Source organism: Dendronephthya gigantea, unplaced genomic scaffold, assembly GCF_004324835.1.
Source record: "Dendronephthya gigantea isolate DGI-Jeju-01 unplaced genomic scaffold, DenGig_1.0 000078F, whole genome shotgun sequence".
In the NCBI taxonomy this organism is placed as follows: Eukaryota; Metazoa; Cnidaria; class Anthozoa; order Malacalcyonacea; family Nephtheidae; genus Dendronephthya; species Dendronephthya gigantea.
Genome location: NW_021163088.1, coordinates 574,868 through 595,537, shown reverse-complemented (window position 1 = coordinate 595,537; position 20,670 = coordinate 574,868). Strand labels below are relative to the sequence as shown.

At 35.2% G+C, this 20,670-nt stretch overlaps 1 protein-coding gene across 1 annotated transcript; it reads left to right on the top strand.

Moving 5' to 3' along the window:
* The first annotated feature begins 3,764 nt into the window (after positions 1-3,764).
* LOC114532182 (hemagglutinin/amebocyte aggregation factor-like) lies at positions 3,765-6,824 on the top strand. The gene is made up of 5 exons (XM_028553757.1): positions 3,765-3,793; positions 5,213-5,324; positions 5,548-5,718; positions 5,925-6,114; positions 6,635-6,824. The coding sequence occupies exons 2-5, from the start codon at positions 5,222-5,224 to the stop codon at positions 6,663-6,665; spliced, it is 495 nt and encodes a 164-aa protein (XP_028409558.1). The 5' UTR covers positions 3,765-3,793; positions 5,213-5,221; the 3' UTR covers positions 6,666-6,824.
* Positions 6,825-20,670: the final 13,846 nt, after the last annotated feature.

Sequence of the window (20,670 nt, the reverse complement as noted above, 5' to 3'; positions counted from 1 at the left end):
TAGCACATCATTAAATAGATTTGATTTTGTAACTTTTTTATTCACGTGCAGTCAAATTTTAGCGTACGGATTTTATAATTGATTATACACATAATATTCTTGTATGTTTGCATGGTGACATAAATAAATAAATTATTTATTAATTAAAAAAAAATTAATTAACTTGTATTAAATACTGCAAAGCTTTCGGCAGTGAAGGCCCAGGATAACGGACCGAAAGCTTTGTATTTTTAGCTCGCCTGCACTTTAGTGCAAGAGAGCTATTGCTATAGTCTTGGCGTCCGCGTCCCCGTCCCCGTCCCGTCCCCGTCCCCGTCCCGTCCCCGTCCCCGTCCCCGTCCCGTCCCCGTCCCCGTCCCGTCCCCGTCCCGTCCCCGTCCCCGTCCCCGTCCCCGTCCCCGTCCCGTCCCCGTCCCCGTCCCGTCCCCGTCCCCGTCCCCGTCCCCGTCCCCGTCCCCGTCCCCGTCCCCGTCCCCGTCCCCGTCCCCGTCCCCGTCCCCGTCCCCGTCCCCGTCCTCGTCCCCACTACATGATAAGTAGAATGTTAAGATGCCACTTTTATTTTCCCATTATTTTCAACTTATCTACTTAAGGAGTCTATTTGTTGCAAAAGAACCATTTACCAGGGGGGAGTGAACATTATACAACAAAATAATTATAATGATAAGGTCAATGTTAAAATGCTATATTTTTTCTATACTTTGGCTTTACATCAGAGGAATCATTATCAATATAAGTCATCAATATGCATTGTGACTATTTATTGCCATTTGGTACACATTTATACAATAATAAAGAGAGTTTTGCTCAAAATTATCAAATGATAAGGTGAATGTTAAGCTAATTAGCATAATGATAAGGTCAATGTTAAGATGTTATATTTTTTAAATATTTTGGCTTTGCATCAGAAGATTCATCATAAATATAGCTCATCGATATGTCTTGTACACTTACGCAATGTACCTAAAAGTTAAATTAATTAATTATACACAGGTCTATCAAAACTATAATTTGTGTAAGTAGATACTTATTAACAAATAGCATTTCAGTGCCAATACTATAAATTACTTATATACATATTAATAAAACTTAATAAACTAAGATACTGGGATTTGAAAAGGTGCAAGTGTACCAACAAGCATCAATAGCACCTCGTTAAGAAATATTTGGTGTGTTTAGGTAGTTTGAGTCCTTCGAATACAATTCTGAATTTTAAAATGTCCAGAAATTTATCAGTCTAAAGAAATTATACATTAAAATATCGTTTCCTTAAAATCCTATATGCATTTCTAGTATACGGGGAGGGGTCTATAGACAGAATGTGGTAATTATACGTTCTTATTGATAACTATTGATTGTATGAACTACCATGGCTTTTGAAGATACAATGTGAACTTTTATAATAAATGTGAAAATAATGTTAGATTTAAAAATAATGATAAAAAGATGCAGAAAATTGTCTCCCTTTTTTTTACCATAATTCGAAAATTGGTGCACCTTTCAAAATGCTACGAAAACACTTATCACCCTCCTCAGTGTGATTTACTTCCCCTAACGGCCCGAGGTCATATTCTAAGCCTGTAATGCTAACTATGTTGTAGATCAAAGATTGAATCATTTTACGAATTTCAATACAATCGATATCCCTGGAATATCCGTTGTGTTTTAACCATAATGATGGCGATCATTCATTAACGATGTTCTTGTATTATCTCAGAGGAATATTACGATCTTCCTTAGCTGTTTGTTTGAAAAATGAAAATTGTCTTCGCAATCAGCCGTTGGTTTTCTTACAGTCAAATGCATAAAATTTCGACGAAATGTCGATTTCACGTAATTCAAGACAACTGTCAGAAAAAAGTACGAATGCTATTTCCCAGCTTGATGTTATAATTTTGTGAACTCTGCATATCACATCGAAAAGCAACATTCTTCATATACTCTGACAACTACAAATGGACTTTATAATTCAAAATTATTCTCCTGGCCTGAGAAGAAAAACACAACGCCTTCAATTGCACCTTGGGAAGGGAAGTTGGAAAATGAATGCGCAAATAAGGCCTATATAGGCCATGAAATACGACCTTCCTTTTCATGCTAAGCTTATCTCTCAACAAGAATGCTTTATAATGTAAACATTTTTTGGCTTCTGTAGATCTTTTTCTTCTTTTTTAAGTTCGTCAAAAACCCCAATAAATCTGTTTTTCTTTAAGTCTTTTAATCCTTTTTGAGAAATATGAGATAAAATATCATACCATCACGTATTTTACTATTTTTTAGGATTCGACATTTATTAATCGTGTTGAGAGACTTTGTGATACTGTAGTAAAGTTTGAGTCATTTGCAGGATCAGAGAAAGAAACAAATCCAATATATAAAGACTATCACGGTATGCTTTTGTGTTGGTTACAAAAAGTTAGTTGAATGGTAGCATTGCTATGCACAATTCTGCTTTGGATGTTTGTCAAAATATTTAACACTTATTTACCGCGAAAATAATAGAAGATGGATACAGGATAAAATGCGTTATTTAGACAGGATATTTCAACTGACGTTCTTTTTTTGTTTTTACCTAGTGCAGGTTTATCTGTAACCTTTTACCGTTTACCTTTCGTGAAAAAATGTCCAATTATGATATTCATTAGCATTTCCGAAAAATAACGGCGCCAAACCGGACTGTTTACTGATTATTTCGAAATATTAATTGTGTAGGTTTATTTCATATTGTTTGTCTTCCAAGACTGAATTGAATAATTCCACAGTGCATGGTCCTGCTACAAACGACTATACCCTCGCACGTTCTACACGTTCTTTGAATGGTTGTGGAGAGACTCCCTTGAAGAGGTGACGAAATCTTGGTATATCACTGCTATATAGTTATTTAATGTTTTCTTAGACATTCATCTGCCTGTTATAAAGTCGAATAAACGAGCGAGTTATTAAAACTAAAACGGTTCGAACACCATCCTTCAAGGGTTTCAATCCTAGAGAGACGGTGGGATACATATTTGCCCCGAATACATATTAGCCCCCCCGCAACTTTTTATACTATAATGTTTCTCTTGAAGAGATGTTTCTCTTAAGCCGACATTGAGCTGTCTGTATGTAACGTTATACAAATAACCAACGATCATCGATCATCTGATCGCGATCTTTCTGTCCTCAGTAATAATTCATTCTTGTTCGCAACAAGAGTTACGGCAATTTCGCCTCATTTTGTAGAGCTACATATAAAACGTGAAATCCGCAAATTGAAATTTTTTATGCAGCTTTATCATAGAATTCCATCAAATTTTTTCAATTAATGACCATTATAAGAGCTGATTATAAGGAAGGAAATATTGAAAGGAAAAATATACGTTATAAATACCGACTGGATTTTTCCAAACTTGTATTTCAATATAACAGTAATAATTACTGCATACAATTAATTACTGTATTTTCCATGAATTTATTGCTTAAAAACAATTGTTTTTTATAACTATTTAATAGTTACCAGTCAGTATTTATTGTTTTTTACTAATTAAGTGACTTCTAAGGAAAAATGAACTCAAAGATCCCAAGATGCTCCACGATTTCGGATTCCATGTTTCACACCGTCGCTTTTTACTGCTTAGCATGCAGTTAATTAACCGCTTCATATTTCTTCGTGAATCCTGAACTGAAAAGGGGTCGAACAGGTTATCTTTTGCTTCCTGCACGAGCGTATATAAATTAAAGTATAAGCACTGAAGATCTGCCATTATTTGCAAATCGGGATCTAGTGATCAAAATTTACCCTTTAGCTTACAAGGTAGGAAGTTGTTAATATGGAATATACCAGCTACTAGATGGCCAGGTAAAATGATATATTGTATTGTTACAATCATACAAAGGTTTCCTCCGTCCTACTTTTTTTACTTAACTGAACCGTAATTACACACTTGCTGTTAAGTTCTGAACTGACTCATAGTCATCGCAAATCTTTTGCTCAAACATATGTCATGCATATAATATTTCAGTGCGAAAAAACTCGAGCTTGACGTACTTAATTGCAATTCACGATGTCTGAGTACTCGTATATAATCAGTTTAATTAGTGTGTATAATCATTTCGAAATGAAACTTTAAGGCAACGTCTTTAAATGATAGATGTTAGCTATCCCTATACTGATTCCACTGTTATATACCTAAGAGAGAAAAGCAAGTATATTGTATGGTCATATTGATTAGGCGCCATTTTTCAAAGAAATTGACTGCATTTTCCAGGAAAACTAAAGCTGAGCGTCAATCACGTGATCCGGAATAAAGCAATTCGCATGATTTGGTCGGCTTTTCTAAGAATATTCGTCACGTTTAAAATATATCATATACAGGGTTGGTATAGACCATGAACAAATAAGCCAAATATTATTATCATAACATATGCTTTTTTTGTTTAATTGTAATAATCAAAGGGCCGTCAATAACAATTTTGGTCTATTTATTCAGTAACTTATATACCAACCCTGCATGATCATGTAGCTACATGCATTAACTTCTTCAAGTCATATGTCAGATTCTATGTCTCACTGGTATCAATCAATCCACAATCATCTGCGAAGGAATGCCAAATACGATTTCATTATTTTCATATGAAATTTGAGGACGATCGTCGGACGCAAAAAATACTTTACCCATATATACTGATATTTATATACATATAAAAATGGAATAAAAACCATGACTAGCCGACAATTTAAAAAATTTCGTAAAAAACAAATTCCGAATAAACAGCACATGTTCAGAGTCAAAATATGAATCAAACAAGACACAGGTTGAGACTGAAGATTTTAATACAGTCCCAACCTGTGTCTTGTTTGTTTCATATTTTAATTCTAAAGATGTCCTGTTTGTCTTTTACATAAAAATGAATAAAGTGCATGAATGTGTGTGCGTAATGCATGTCAATGTTTTCTCGTTTACATGACCGGACGAAATGTCCGGGAATACTCGACCTAAACGTAATAACACACAGTAAAGTAAAACATTTTCTCTTCAACCATATTGATTAAAAAAAATGGAATTTCTATATTGTGACTGACCAAGACGAGATTACAAAGTGCTGTTATTCGCACTTATGACCGAAACAAGAAGGAACTTCGCCAAATTTGTTTACATTTCTCAGGCAAAGCCAATAATGCCTGAATTCTTCCTGAAATGTCTAAATCAGCTTCAACCTGTTTATATAATAGAACACGGCGATGATGAAAGTCACTTTGACAGTCTTGATTTTTCTTGCTAATTCTATGCTCATCAATGCTGGAACAAACTTCGACGCGGCTTGGTCAAGTGATTGTCCATCAGGTAAGTCGACAAACATCTAGCAACCATTTTCTACCATATCTATTAATACTATAGTTATATTACTAACACTCGAACCGCCTTCAGAAGAGAAACATCTTGATACACCGTAAAAATGAAAAGACTTCATTCAAACAGCGCAACGTATTTCCGTTTGTTTACATACGGACTTGACTTCCACTTTATATGTAAAATTTCCGTAAATTCCGTCACACATGCACTGTAGGCCAATCCATCCGGCATATCAGCAGCGTTCATAGCAACTGGCATGAAGATCGTTCATGGACATGGAAATGCAAACATGACTCCATAATAACAAGTTCATGCCGATGGTCTGGGTATGTAAATTCGTTTGACAAAGACCTTCTCTACCAATGCGCAACTGGAGTTATCACTGGTGAGTATTACACAAAATGTATTCAAGCACAAGGAATAAAAATGTCTGACACTGATTTCTTACTTTCATATGATTTACGCTTGTTTAGTATCCTCCAAAATCATACACGTAAACAGCCCCTTGTGAGGGTCAATTCTAAATTTCACTCAACTGAAAAAATAATGAAACACACATTGTATTCAAAAAGTTATTTCTAATTAAATCAGGTGTGAAGTCGTATCATAGCAACTGGTATGAAGACAGAAAATTTAATTTCAAATGCTGTAAAACTAAGAGCTACACTCGCGCTTGTTATTGGACTGGCTACGTGAACAGTTGGGATGGTTACTTGAGCTACACTGTTCCATCTTATTATTATCTTGTTGGCGTACAAAGTTACCACAGCAATTTTAGAGAGTAAGTTCGTTGAATACTCTCCTTTATCGCTTGGTATAGACCGTGCTTCACCCATAAGCTTACATGACGTACAGTATTAACAATTTTGCTGAACTGACCTTGTTAAACCATGAATATCGTTGTTACAACTTGTTAACATGATTGTCAACAAGCTGAAACTTCCTGGATAGCTCAACAACCATTGTTATATAACAGGGTGCAGCACTCTGACCTATATTAGATCTATCTCTTGTAATACATATATAGATCATTGGTGGGCAGCATCACATTGTTCAGTCTTATTTTATACAACTTGCATTCATCAACATGATGACTTTTACGCGTGTAACTGTGGAAGTGAAAGAAGAATAGGAAGAAAATTTGAGAAAGAAGAAGAGGAAACGTTTGGATGTCTGTTTGCTGTTTAATCGCAAAATGCAATCATGTGGTGTTTTGTACTTAAAAATCTTATTTAATTATAAACTTACTGGCGCTTGGAAAAATCCGTCAAATTCGTCGTCTTTCTTTTGTATTTTGTTAGAGACAGAAGATGGAGATTCCTCGTATGTTGATCGAACACGTTGATGAAGACAAAACGCCTATAATCTTTCCTAATTTGCCTGTTCTGCATGATGATTCCATATGATTGTGTTTATGTCAGTAGTTTGATGTGGTTGTTGCTTTTGATAATTATGATAAACAAATAGAATATGGGAAAATAAAAAATTCTTTGCTCGAAACTATCTCTTATGCTATCCCCAAACAATACGTCATGCCCTTGCTGAGTGACATTTGTGATCTCCTCTGAAGCCCCGCGTTGCTGGGAAAATTTGCGGAATTGCGCAGTGTCGTCTGTTTTCAGTATATGATCATAAACTTTACTTCATGTTTCTTGCTTCTCTGGCCCAGTAGCGTCGCGAGCGTCGATTAGGGGGGGGGGTAGGGGGTGTGCACGTTTATATTATTCATGTTCATAGACCGTGATAACAATTAATTTGAAAATAAATTAATAATGTAAAAGACGAGTATAAAAATATGCCCCGCCACTTATGACGCCCTCTAGCGTGTAATTAATAGTGATACTAATAATACCAAAATATTTTATATTTATCATTTTCATCCTGACTGAACTGACGTGGTCTATAATTGTATCTAACGCAAATAGAAATTTGCTTTCCTTTGGGCACAAAAGATAAAGTTCGTGCACACGACACTAAATAGCTTCCTCAGTTTGTATCAGAAGTATACAAATGTTCATGTAAACATGCAATGTTTGGCTTCAAATGTCTGATAGTTTCCCACTTCCTGGAGCAGGAAGTGGTAAATGCTTAGAAAAAAAGTGGCATGCGCTTAAACAAATTAAAATCAACCTAAATTGCCTGACCAATTAATAACCCACGGAATATGTATCTTAAACTAAAAACTATTACTCAATACTGTTTGTGGTTATATATGGAGTTCTATGGAGTCCGTATAATTATTACACAGAAGAAAGATCAAATGAAACAAACGTGCGGTAATAGTTTCTACGATTTCTGGACGTTTTTCAATCATGCTAAACAGTATATATTGCTATTTCTGATTTCCGTGTTCTAGTAAACACCGAGCTTAGAGCGGCCAAAAACATCACATCGCGCCTCCACAAAGGTTGTGCTATTCATGACTTCACTGCTTGGAAGCGAACGTATACCATCGCAATACCGAAGTAGCGTCGCCACATATAATTTGAAATACCACTTGAATTCTCGTATCCTTTAATGCACATATAAATCCGTTCAGGCGAATAAAGATAAAGAATCATTAAATTGCCGTATTTCCAATAGTTACAATTTTGTATACTTTGAGAAGGGTCCTAAAATGGGGGGGGGGGGTTATTGTCCAATTGACGAAATCCAAAAAAAGGTCAAATCCCATTCCCAAGAACTAAATCCCACTTTTCCAGCGTAACTGAATTGGAGCAATCCCAGCTCCCATTTTACCCATTCCGTGACCCTCTTATTTGGCTCTTAAGCAAATCATCGTGTTTATAGGAATAATTTGGCAGGTAAATCCAAACTGAAAACACGTGAACAATTAAATGTGATTGACGTGTTTGCAATTGGAATTTTCCGATCCGTTTAAGCATATCGAGTTCATCCTTGATATCATTAGTAAATTCCTTAGTAATTTCATCTGAAGGAAGAGCTGAAACAGGAAGATAATATTTTATTTCGGAACATATAAATATCAAACCAGGAGAAAGTTGTAATTTGGTTCATTTTCATTTCATCAGGGTCCAGGTATGAAGTATTTGCCACATCGATGTGAAAACTGCTAAACTGCAGGTGTTTACATAACACTGTATAATTAGGTCAATTCCATGTCGATCATTTTGTAGTGCGCAAAAACGCAAGGTCGACGTACTTGTAATTATGTGGCTTTGTACCATATATATTCAATTTAAACGTTGCAATATAAGCATGAATTCATTTCGAAATCAAACTTTTAGGCAACGTCTTTAAATGAATAAGGTTAGCTTTCCCTATACTAATTCCACTGTTATATTTTAGCTGAACTGTGGTGCAAACCCGAACAATATTAATATTCTTGCATATTTAAGTGGTTGCGTTTTTTGAGATACCCTGTAGAGTAGCATCCCTTGATTTCCTCGCAATATTCCCCACCGCGCGCAACTTGCTTTGTCTACTGATGTTTGTTTTTGACTAAATATCAACTGGGGCCATTATCAGGGATTAGCGCTAACCCCTGGATTAATTCTAATCCTGTGTTTCTGAACCACTGTTCGTTTTAAAAATTTACAAAGTGTGACGTCAATCGCCTATCGTATAGAAAATAGTTATGGAAAAGATATTCAACTTTGTAAACAATATGTATATATATATATTTATTTTTAATATATATATATATATATATATATATATATATATATATATATATATATATATATATATATTGTTATTAATAAATGTGGATGTCTTCAATTAAAGTGTATGCTATATGTATTTCTGATTGCAATTAATTCCTTGGTAGGCTCAATTAACGAAGTGAACAAGAATTACAAATTGTTAAGATATCTTGGGTTCAACCACGGGTTTTGGACAGAAAACAGGTATGACTCACTACGTATGGTATACATGCAGATATATGCGTAGATTCGCATCCGAGAAGTACAGTATACCAAGCGAGTGAAGTGCCAAAAATCATACTGCTTTTTTGTAATGTAAAATGTGTTTACTGGCAAAGATGGGGTATAATTATAGTCCATAATGTAATCCCTAGCTCTTTAGTTTGGAAAGTGAGTTTTGTGGTTTTAAGGAAATGAGGTCTGTGGAAATGTGGCCGAAGTCTGCATCTTCCATTAATGCATGCTGGGCGTCTTCTAGTCATGTTTGGTGTTGTAGATTATTTGGTTTCTGAAACAGGGATTGGGGCATGTATGACGTTTGGTATGGTATGGTATAGTTTAAAATTAAATAGTGCTATAAGGCATGGTTAGTTAAAGTGTAGTACGGTTTTCTTCGCTGTGTTATGAAACGTAACCAGCAAGGGTAAATATTAAGCTGTTTGTCTTCATTTAGATATCCAATATGAAAGATCTTCTCTCAGAGTGGTGTGACAAAACAAAGAATACGAGTGATATGGTCGAAGACCAAGTCCCAGAACTATTAATATAATCTGCAATTGTATAAATAATGTTTTTATAGCATTGTTTTGCCTGTCAGTTTGTTAAAAAGCTTGTAATCAGTTAAATTTTACTGAACATCTGCGGTCAATGATCAATGCAGAGTAATTTTTCCGATATACAACAGTAGCCTTGTTGTTCTCATAGATCGTAATTTAAAATATCGGTTCAGAACAGATGTGTTAAACTAGTTATTATGAACTAGTTGCCACAAGATTGATACACTTAACATCGGTACTTCAAAATGATCTTTCATACCCCCAGTAAACAATCCATCCCAGGCAAAAGAATTCCAGCTCCGACAAATTCGAATATCATCAAAATCGAAAATTATTTCAATTAAGTTTCGTTTTACATTTCAATTAATGTGGAAGCACCATGTATTGGTTGCGTAAAGGCAAGTTCACACGATCCAATTTTGTTGGGTCCAATTCACTTCTGAGGGATGATTTATAGTCTGTTTACTTGCAAAGTATATGGGCAGCAAATCAACTATCCCCACGTCTCCACTGTCCACGAGTCTTGTTCTTACGTGCCGGAATTGAAAATTCATGTAAGTGAATTGCTGGGAGTATCTTCAAACAACTTGCCACTGGAAGAAAAGATGGAAAATTAGCGAAGGAATACTAACGGAAAACCAAAGTCGAACAAGAGAAATTGGAAAATGACTTTTTTACTTTGATGGCATATATCAACAAGCCCCCCTGGATAAAATTTTGGCAATACACCCCCTGGACGCACTATATATGATTAGGTTAGGATTAAAGCTTGGGACACAGTTGTATGGCACCTGGGAAGAAATATGTATAAAACACGATAAAACGAGTGTTTCTAAATAGGCAGTAGCCTATAAGTCTGAGTGTTTATTTATCGCGAAAAAGTGCTTATATGTTCCTCAACCGTCAAGGTGTACTGAACTCGTGCAGACGTGTGCTTTAGCGCTTATATAATTTAGTGCGTACATCGTTTAATCTCGGAGAATAAAATCCACTGCTCAAGCCACGGTTCAATTGCAGCGTTTTTACTTTCATGCTTTCAAGTTTTATTCTTGGTAAATTTATTTATTTTAATTGAGCCATGCTTCCGTCTCTCGTGACAATTAAATTATCTTGGCCTTTGAATATGAACTGTTCCCTATCACTCACTAAAATCAGGGAAAACTTCAAAGCCGGTTGTGTTGTAAATGTTGTAAAGCCGGTTGACGAATCACGAATGCGCTGTTACACATGACATGAACTGGGAAAGCGAATTGTGACAGAAAATGTGTTTTCGCACGAATACGGTCAGTAGCTCACCAAGTGTTATTGATACTATTACATGTCAAGGACTTTTCCAGGAATTCTTGTTAACTTTCATTCTCGTGTGATAAATAATTATACGCCGTATAGCTCCAATCAGTAGCAATGCTGATTACTTTTGATAGATTTGGACTGTGGAAATAAATATACCAAAGTCCAAATCTATCAAAACTAACTCAGGATTGCTACTAACCATTGCCCAAAGGCAGACGAAGATGTTGTGACAAGCGAATCCGGTTATAGTGAAAACGGGGCTCACATGCGAATAATTTCACTGGAAAGAACTTGCACTTCACACGAACATCCATTCTATTAAAATTTCGCTTTTTTTAATACGGAGGATTTTTTAGAAAAAGATTTCTCAGAATTAGTGTGCGATTCTTTAATTCTTGGTGCCCTGATTCCTGGAACTCGCACATGAATATAGACATAATATAATCTATATACAGCATGCCTCAAAAAAACGAAAACTATTGAAATCACACATTGTTAAAATTTGAATGCCGTGTTCACGAATTTTATCCCCTGGGGATTTATAATATGCTAAATACGAAAAATTTGAAATTGTGAACATGATTTAAAAATTTAAATGAGCCATGTTATTGCTTCGAAAGAAAATGGTACACCTGACCGCGGAACAACGAGTGTTTATTGTGATAAATGATACGCGTATATCAAAGGCAAAGTTCAGCGGAAATGCGAAACGCTTTTCGACAAAGGTCGACAAAGGACAAATTGCAAATATTGTAAATAAATATTTTTGCGTACAAACAAATTTTACTGCATCATGTATAAAAATGCTTATGGCAAACATTTATACACTTGTGGGTCCCAACAGAGTGTTTAGGCATTTAAACTCTAAAAACTACATTGTTATGGGTTATTTCAATAGTTTTTGTTTTCTTTGAGACACCCTGTAGTCTCTCAATTATTGTATATTTGTATTCTGGTATTCTGCTTTAATTCTATTGAAATTTCGGAATACATTTTTTCATTTCGAAATACACAAATTCATCAAGTATGACGAGCAGTTATTGAAGTAGCGAGAAATATTTAATAAGGGTAAATGGAGCATTGCCGGAATAAAACTGTCAAAGAAAATTAGGAACTGTTCCTTTACTATGCATATGGTATATACGACATATATCAATTTCTCAATGACAATGTTTTTCTCAAATTTTGCCGAATTCAAGAATGAGCAATGTAATTTATGGTGCAGCAATTGGAAAGTATTTGAACAAATATATGCAAATTATTTACTGCAATTTGCATATTCTTTAAGACTCTGTTACTTTCGCCGGTGAGAACGAACAAAAAAATGATAACAGTGTTGAGCATTTTAAAACATTTAGTGAATTATAGTGAGCAATAAGCAACTTAAACTTTACAAAGCACATTAACAGTATCCTATTTCTTAACATTAACTTATCTGGTAAGAGTAACAGTGAATAGCTCCATAGTCGAAAATCTATCATAAATCCATCTATGTTATATTGTTCATTTGGTCAGCCGTCAGCTTAAATTAGCATCGTCAGTTATGGCATGTTGTAATGGCTGTAATCGCTTGCTTATATCTATTTGCGCTCGGACTTATATACGCTTGCTAAGAGAAACTGCAAAACAACAAGTAATTTCCCCTACGCAATTCAGACCGTTGTAGCGCATGTTACCATGGCTTTGTGGTTGACACCAAGCTACGCACTCGCGGTTAGGCGTGGACATAGCTATTGCCTGCTCATGCTTATACCTATTTTGCTTACTCATGCATGTAAGTCTTACGAGAATAAGGTTAACTAACTAAAAGGTATATATTTTTATACTAGCTAAGTATATGACGCTATATTATTATACGATCTAATTTCATGATAATTATTATGTATCATGTAACAACTCAAACAGGCCCCCAATTCAATAATGACAATATCCTCATGGAACAAAAGTCTATCAAAAGACATATACAAAGATGTATATTATGTACTAGTAGACTAAGTAGAGAACCCAATTGACACAAGTATCAGCGAACACCTTGCCTCCGATTATGATTTACGATAATTTTTATATTTATACTTAGAAAAGAGAGTGAACTTAAAACGAAGAGAAATACTATGAATTCCAATTTCCATGAAATTCCAATTCCCATGAAACTCCAATTCCTAGTTTCCTCGATTCCTGTATTTCCCAATTCTTTAATCTCATTAACTTAAGCGTATAAAAGGACATAATTATGAAACGCTCCGCTTGCTATTAGAGGCACACAGTGCTACCGCGCAGTTAACGTCGTTTGTTCTTAGCTCTTTGGCTGTTTATACGAAGGTAAAAACATCGTTCGTTCAGTTTCACAGAAATTGCAGAAATTGAAGCGCTGAATTCGTGGTATCTCCAGAAAGGTACGTCAAAGGTATCTTAAATCTCAAAACTTTGGACTTTAAGCTGCAGCAAATCATGCAGTTTTGTGTCTTTGAGGGTTCATGATCCTCGAAGTATATTATGATCGAACTGGTGAACTTGCAACTGAGTCATTCTTTTCTTGAACAGCAGTTACACGAGAGCTAGCTTTATAGGTTTCACTTAAAGCTCAAAATTTCCGTTTGAATTTCATTAGTTTTGTTCATTTGTTTCTAAAACCATGCGCATATTATTCGCATTTTAGCTCTTTGATTTACACGCTGAATTTGAACTGATCGCTGTTCGGTGACCACTAAGCTGCATAGTATTGAAATTGGAAGTATATATCTTCAGGTATGGCAATATTTAATAATGCGAATTAATTAAATGAAGCATTGCTTTCCACTTTATATAAATGTAAAACGATCGTAGATTACATGTTATATCTCTGTTTTCAAACTTTGGGAATTGAAACTAGTTGTATTGAATATACATGAATGATACATATACGTAACAATATGATGGAATTTATATTGATCTAAATTCGAAGTGAGGTCGTGGATTTTCTCCGCAAAGTACACATTTGGAAAAGTCACTGCCGAGGTTATAATTTATAGTTGTTCGTTTTTGCACAGCAATTATAGAGGCGATTAGAACGGCCTTGCAATTGAAGATTGAAGTAATTTTCACCAAAATTTTCCATCTTTGTTGCATGGTTTCTAAAGGTCAATAATGTTAAGACAGTGGGGTGTTTCAGTCACGGACAGTTCATGAGGCTTTAATTTGGAGGATTCTTATATATATATATATAGCTTACATAATTCAAAAACGAGACTTAAGGCCCTGTTACACGGTGCAATTTTTCTTGCAACTTGCAATGCAATTCAAGCATATGTATAACACTGTATATGTCAATTGCATGCATGTCGATGTCTATTTAATAACATTGAAGTACGTAGACACGACTATAAGGTTGCAAGAATTTTATAGGAACGCAGGTAAATGTACGTTTGCTATATTTGTATTTAGTTAATCATATAGGACATATGATCATGACGCAAGTTAAGTTGGCGATTTTGGTGTTGGTAATTTTTGCACATACAATGAGCATCAAAGCTGGTACAAACTTTGATGCGAGTTGGACGTATAGCTGCCCATCAGGTATGTCAACAAACAATAGATCGCTATTACTAGGGTCGACGTACATACCTGATCTCTTAACTTCCCACACTCGCCTATACGCCTGCACCAAATTGCCTGAAACCATAGCTAATAACTTATAAAACGTTTAGGCTTCTCAAGTTAAACTGCATTTTCGAATTCAGTTGCTTATTTTTTTGTGCGCAAATTTTATGTGCTGGAAAAAACACTGTTTTTTCGCATGAAGGTCTCGAACTACCTAAGACATACCAAAATAAACCTCTGCCGAGGCTGCGTGTACACCTAGAGGTTGTTAATAATGTGTAAACTTTTTCGGATACACCATGTATAGGTCAGTCTATCTCACATATCAGCAGTGTCCATAGCAACCAACATGAAGATCGTTGATGGACATGGAGGTGCCGAGCTTCCTCTGTAATACAAAGTTCATGTTCATGGTCTGGGTATGTGAATTTCATGGACGAAATAATGCTCTACCAATGTTCAAATGGAGTTATTGCAGGTTAGTGTCACCAGCAGTCGTTCTCGAATAGCTGGGGGTGTTCACAATTTGTCGTAATCTGATTCGATGAAAGCATGAAGCATTTTCAACACGTGTTTTGGAAACAAAACCATTAAAATTTAAATACCAGTAAACCTGGGTGCTAACCATTTACCCCAGGGATTCCTAAATTTCAGTCGGAAAGCAAATGGTACAAGGAATCTCCATCGGAAATTTCCGAAACTTCCTGACTTTTCCATGGAAATTCCTTGTACCATTTGCTTTTCCGACAAGAATTTCCGATTTCGCAAAGTGAATGGTAAGCACCCTTGTATCTTAATGATAAGACATGCTGTGATGTAAGAAGCTGGAAGTGATTTTCCATTAAGAATTGACTTCACCCCTAAACCCGAGATTGTACTACTCCAGTCTATTTTGAGGCCAATGACGACAGTTTGAAACGCAGCGTCTTTTAAAATGATTTTAATTTATGAATTGATTTTTCAGGCGTGGAATCGTATCATAGTAACAGGCAAGAAGATAGAAGATTCAAATTCAAATGCTGCAAAACCGATTGTTACAACCGTACTCAGTGCTCTTGGACTGGCTTTGTCAATGACTGGGATGGTTTTTTGAGCTATGACGTGCCTACGAATTATTATCTTGTTGGCGCATTTAGTATACACAGCAATTCCAAAGAGTAAGTTCATAAAAATGTTATATTGGGTTGTTAGTTTTTGAGAAAAACGTAAAAATGATAGCGGAAAATCCACGGATGTATGTCAATTTTCATCAGCATTGCAAGATATGCATGATTTTGGTCACATGCATGAAGCTAATAAAGTCTAATATCGAACTCAAATTATTAATTAATAAGCAGAAGTTGATCCAATAAATAAATGAACACATTATTATATCTTGCGCACTTTAAGCTGTCATGAATTTTCAATTTTATGAAAACTCGTTGGTCAGTACACTAAAACCTTTTATGCTGTTGGTTTATCTCTTGATCGTAGTAAGATTAAACTGATTTACGGGCAACAACCACTTCCATTAGTTGAAAAAATAAAATGCATTACTTAATTAAGCTAATGAAACTTGAAATTTCTTGAAATAGAAAACGCTTGTACCAAGCATCCCATTTAATGACTGACTTGTCATATAGCTCATAGCTTCAACTTTTTTTCATGACGTCATCTTAGTAATCATTGCTGTACATTCTTAGGGACAGAAGATGGAGATTCCTCGTATGTTGACAAAGTTGATTGAATCAAATGTTTTATCTCTTTCGAATTTACTTTAAATTTTATATACTCTCTCGACAATAGAGGCTTTGTACGGCCACGTAAGTAACCTGGTTCTTAAATGTTAAAAAATAAACCACTGTTTGTTGTTTAAATTATCTCAGTGTTTTTTCTTATCCTAAAAGCCATTCTGCCGTTATTTTGAGGAAACAGCTCTGGTTTTAATGCTGACGTCAGCAGTATATCAAACCGGCTTAAATCGTCGGGGGGAGGAATGCACTGGTAATTTGTAAGGAAATACAAGATTTGTTAAACAGCCAGCTGCATACGTTACAATTTTTGGGAATTTAGACAATGTTCACATGACCCAAACAGACCGAATAGTTTGAAATAAAAAAGCTAGGAAAACCTTGATGTATCGTTTGCACTTGACTATTGTGAACTTCTCGTTGTACTACCTCGTTCCCAGGGCCTTATACCTTAATTCTGGGTTGGGATAAAAGGCCAGCCGCTTCTAACTTTTGATTCGTTAAATGATTTTTTCTAATTTATGTGTAATTAGCGGAATTTTTTGTAAGTATTCCGAAATAGTACAATTCCAACATTCTTTAATGGTACAATATTATCCATTCGACGCGATGCCGCCATTTTGAAAAAGATTAAGCAAAATTTTATTACAAATTATTCTTATTCAAAATGGTCGATCTCCGGGAATTCCTATTCGGAACGAAGTTGCTCGTTGTACAATCCTGACTGGCAAGGTCACCAGTTCGTTATTAACGGTAGTATAGGTTGCCATGCAGTCTACTAATATGATTACCCTAAGCATTATACCAAAACAAAGGAATATGTGAATAAACGTAGTCTTGAACAAAAATTGAACAATTGTAGGAATGCAGATTTCTTAAACAGCCAGCTGCATAAGTTACAATTTATTGGAATATAGACAATGTTGACATGAACTAAGTACACCGAGTAGTTTAAAATAAAAAAAACTAGGAAAAACCTTGATGTATCGTTTCCACTTCACTATTGTGAACTTCTCGTTGCACTACTTCGTTCCCAGGGCCTTTTACCTTTTACCTTGATTCTGGGTTGGGGTAAAAAGATCCCAAGATGCTCCACGATTTCAGATTCCATGTTTCACACTATCGCTTCTTACTGCTTAGCATGCAATTAATAAATGTCGTGAATTCTGAACTGAAAAGAGGTCGAACAGGTTACTGGTCTTTTGCTTCCTGCATAAGCGTATATATATACTAGTATAAACACTGAAGGTCTGTCATTATTTGCAAATTGGGATAAGTTGTCTTGGAATATACCAGCTACTAGTTGGTAAGGTGAAATGATATATTGTATTGTTACAATTATACAAAGGTTTCTTTCGTCCTAATTTTTTAACTAAACAGAACCGTAATTACACACTTGCTGTTAAGTTCTGAACTGACTCACAGTCATCGCAAATCTTTCGCTCAAACATGTGTCATGCATACTATCATCTCAGTGCGGAAAAACTCGAGGTTAAACGTTGACGTACTTAATTTACAATTCTTGATGTCTGTGTACTCGTACATGGTCAATTTAATTAGTCTGTATAATCATTTCGAAATGAAACTTGAAGACATCGTCTTTAAATGAATGATGTTAGCTATCCCTATACTGATTCCACTGTTATTCATACGAGAGAAAAGCAAGTATATTGTATAATTATGTTATTAGGCATCTGCGTTATTTTTCGAAGAAATTGTCTGTATCTTCCAGGAAAACTAAAGCTAAGCGTGAATCACGTGATCCGGAATAAAGCAATTCGCATGATTTGGTAGGCTTTTCTAAGAATGTTCGCCACTTTTAAATTATGTCATATACAGGGTTGGTAGAAGTCATGAATAAATAAGCCAAATATTAGTAACATAACATATGCTTTTTTTGTTTAATAGTAATAATCAAAGGGCCGTCAATAACAATGTTTGGCCTATTCATTCAGTAACTTACATAGCAACCCTGATCATGTATATGCATTAACTCCCTCAAGACATATGTCAGATCCTGTCTCACCGGCATCAATCAATCACATGCGAAGGAATGCCAAATGCGAAATACGATTTCATTATTTTCATATGAAATTTTGAGGACGACAAGCCATCGTCGGACGTCAAAAAATACTTTACACATATATACTAATATTTATATACATGGAAAATAAATAAACCATGACAAATTTTCGAATAGAAACTTGTCAAGACATGAATCACAGGTTGAGACTTATCAGATTTAATACAGTCCCTTTTGCTTACAAGGTAGGAAGTTGTTTTGGAATATACCAGCTACTAGATGGTAAGGTAAAATCAGGGCCGTAACTAGAACGATAATTGGGGGGTGTTTATTCATATATTCAGTTCTGCCCGACGGATTTCTTTTGTAAGTGCAATAGCTCGCAATTGAAATCCGTCGGGCAGAACTGAATATATAACACCCCCCCAATTATCGTTCTAGTTACGACCCTGGGTAAAATGATATTGTATTGTTACAATTATACAAAGGTTTCTTTCGTCCTAATTTTTTAACTAGACTGAACCGTAATTACACAATTGCTGTTAAGTTCTGAACTGACTCACAGTCATCGCAAATCTTTCGCTCAAACATGTGTCATGCATACTATATCTCAATGCGGAAAAACTCGAGCTTGACGTACTTCATTGCAATTCATGAATTGATGTCTGTGTACTCGTATATAATCAGTTTAATTAGTTTTTATAATCATTTCGAAATGAAACTTAAGACATCGTCTTTAAATGAATGATGTTAGCTATCCCTATACTGATTCCACTTTTCATAAGAGAGAAAGCAAGTATATGTATATATTTCAGGCACCTGCGTTATTTTTCGAAGAAATTGTCTGTATCTTCCAGGAAAACTAAAGCTAAGCGTGAATCACGTGATCCGGAATAAAGCAATTCGCATGATTTGGTAGGCTTTTCTAAGAATGTTCGCCACTTTTAAAATATGTCATATACAGGGTTGGTAGAAGTCATGAATAAATAAGCCAAATATTAGTAACATAACATATGCTTTTTTTGTTTAATAGTAATAATCAAAGGGCCGTCAATAACAATGTTTGGCCTATTCATTCAGTAACTTACATAGCAACCCTGATCATGTATATGCATTAACTCCCTCAAGACATATGTCAGATCCTGTCTCACCGGCATCAATCAATCACATGCGAAGGAATGCCAAATGCGAAATACGATTCATTATTTTCATATGAAATTTTGAGGACGACAAGCCATCGTCGGACGTCAAAAAAATACTTTACACATATATACTAATATTTATATACATGGAAAAAATAAATAAAAACCATGACAAATTTTCGAATAGAAACTTGTCAAGACATGAATCACAGGTTGAGACTTATCAAGATTTTAATACAGTCCCTTTTGCTTACAAGGTAGGAAGTTGTTTTGGAATATACCAGCTACTAGATGGTAAGGTAAAATCAGGGCCGTAACTAGAACGATAATTGGGGGGGTGTTTATTCATATATTCAGTTCTGCCCGACGGATTTCTTTTGTAAGTGCAATAGCTCGCAATTGAAATCCGTCGGGCAGAACTGAAATATGATAAACACCCCCCCAATTATCGTTCTAGTTACGACCCTGGGTAAAATGATCTATTGTATTGTTACAATTATACAAAGGTTTCTTTCGTCCTAATTTTTTAACTAGACTGAACCGTAATTACACAATTGCTGTTAAGTTCTGAACTGACTCATAGTCATCGCAAATCTTTCGCTCAAACATGTGTCATGCATACTATATCTCAATGCGGAAAACTCGAGCTTGACGTACTTCATTGCAATTCATGAATTGATGTCTGTGTACTCGTATTAATCAGTTTAATTAGTTTTTATAATCATTTCGAAATGAAACTTTAAGACATCGTCTTTAAATGAATGATGTTAGCTATCCCTATACTGATTTCACTGTTATTCATAAGAGAGAAAAGCAAGTATATTGTATAATTATATTATCAGGCACCTGCGTTATTTTTCGAAGAAATTGTCTGTATCTTCCAGGAAAACTAAAGCTAAGCGTGAATCACGTGATCCGGAATAAAGCAATTCGCATGATTTGGTAGGCTTTTCTAAGAATGTTCGCCACTTTTAAAATATGTCATATACAGGGTTGGTAGAAGTCATGAATAAATAAGCCAAATATTAGTAACATAACATATGCTTTTTTTGTTTAATAGTAATAATCAAAGGGCCGTCAATAACAATGTTTGGCCTATTCATTCAGTAACTTACATAGCAACCCTGATCAT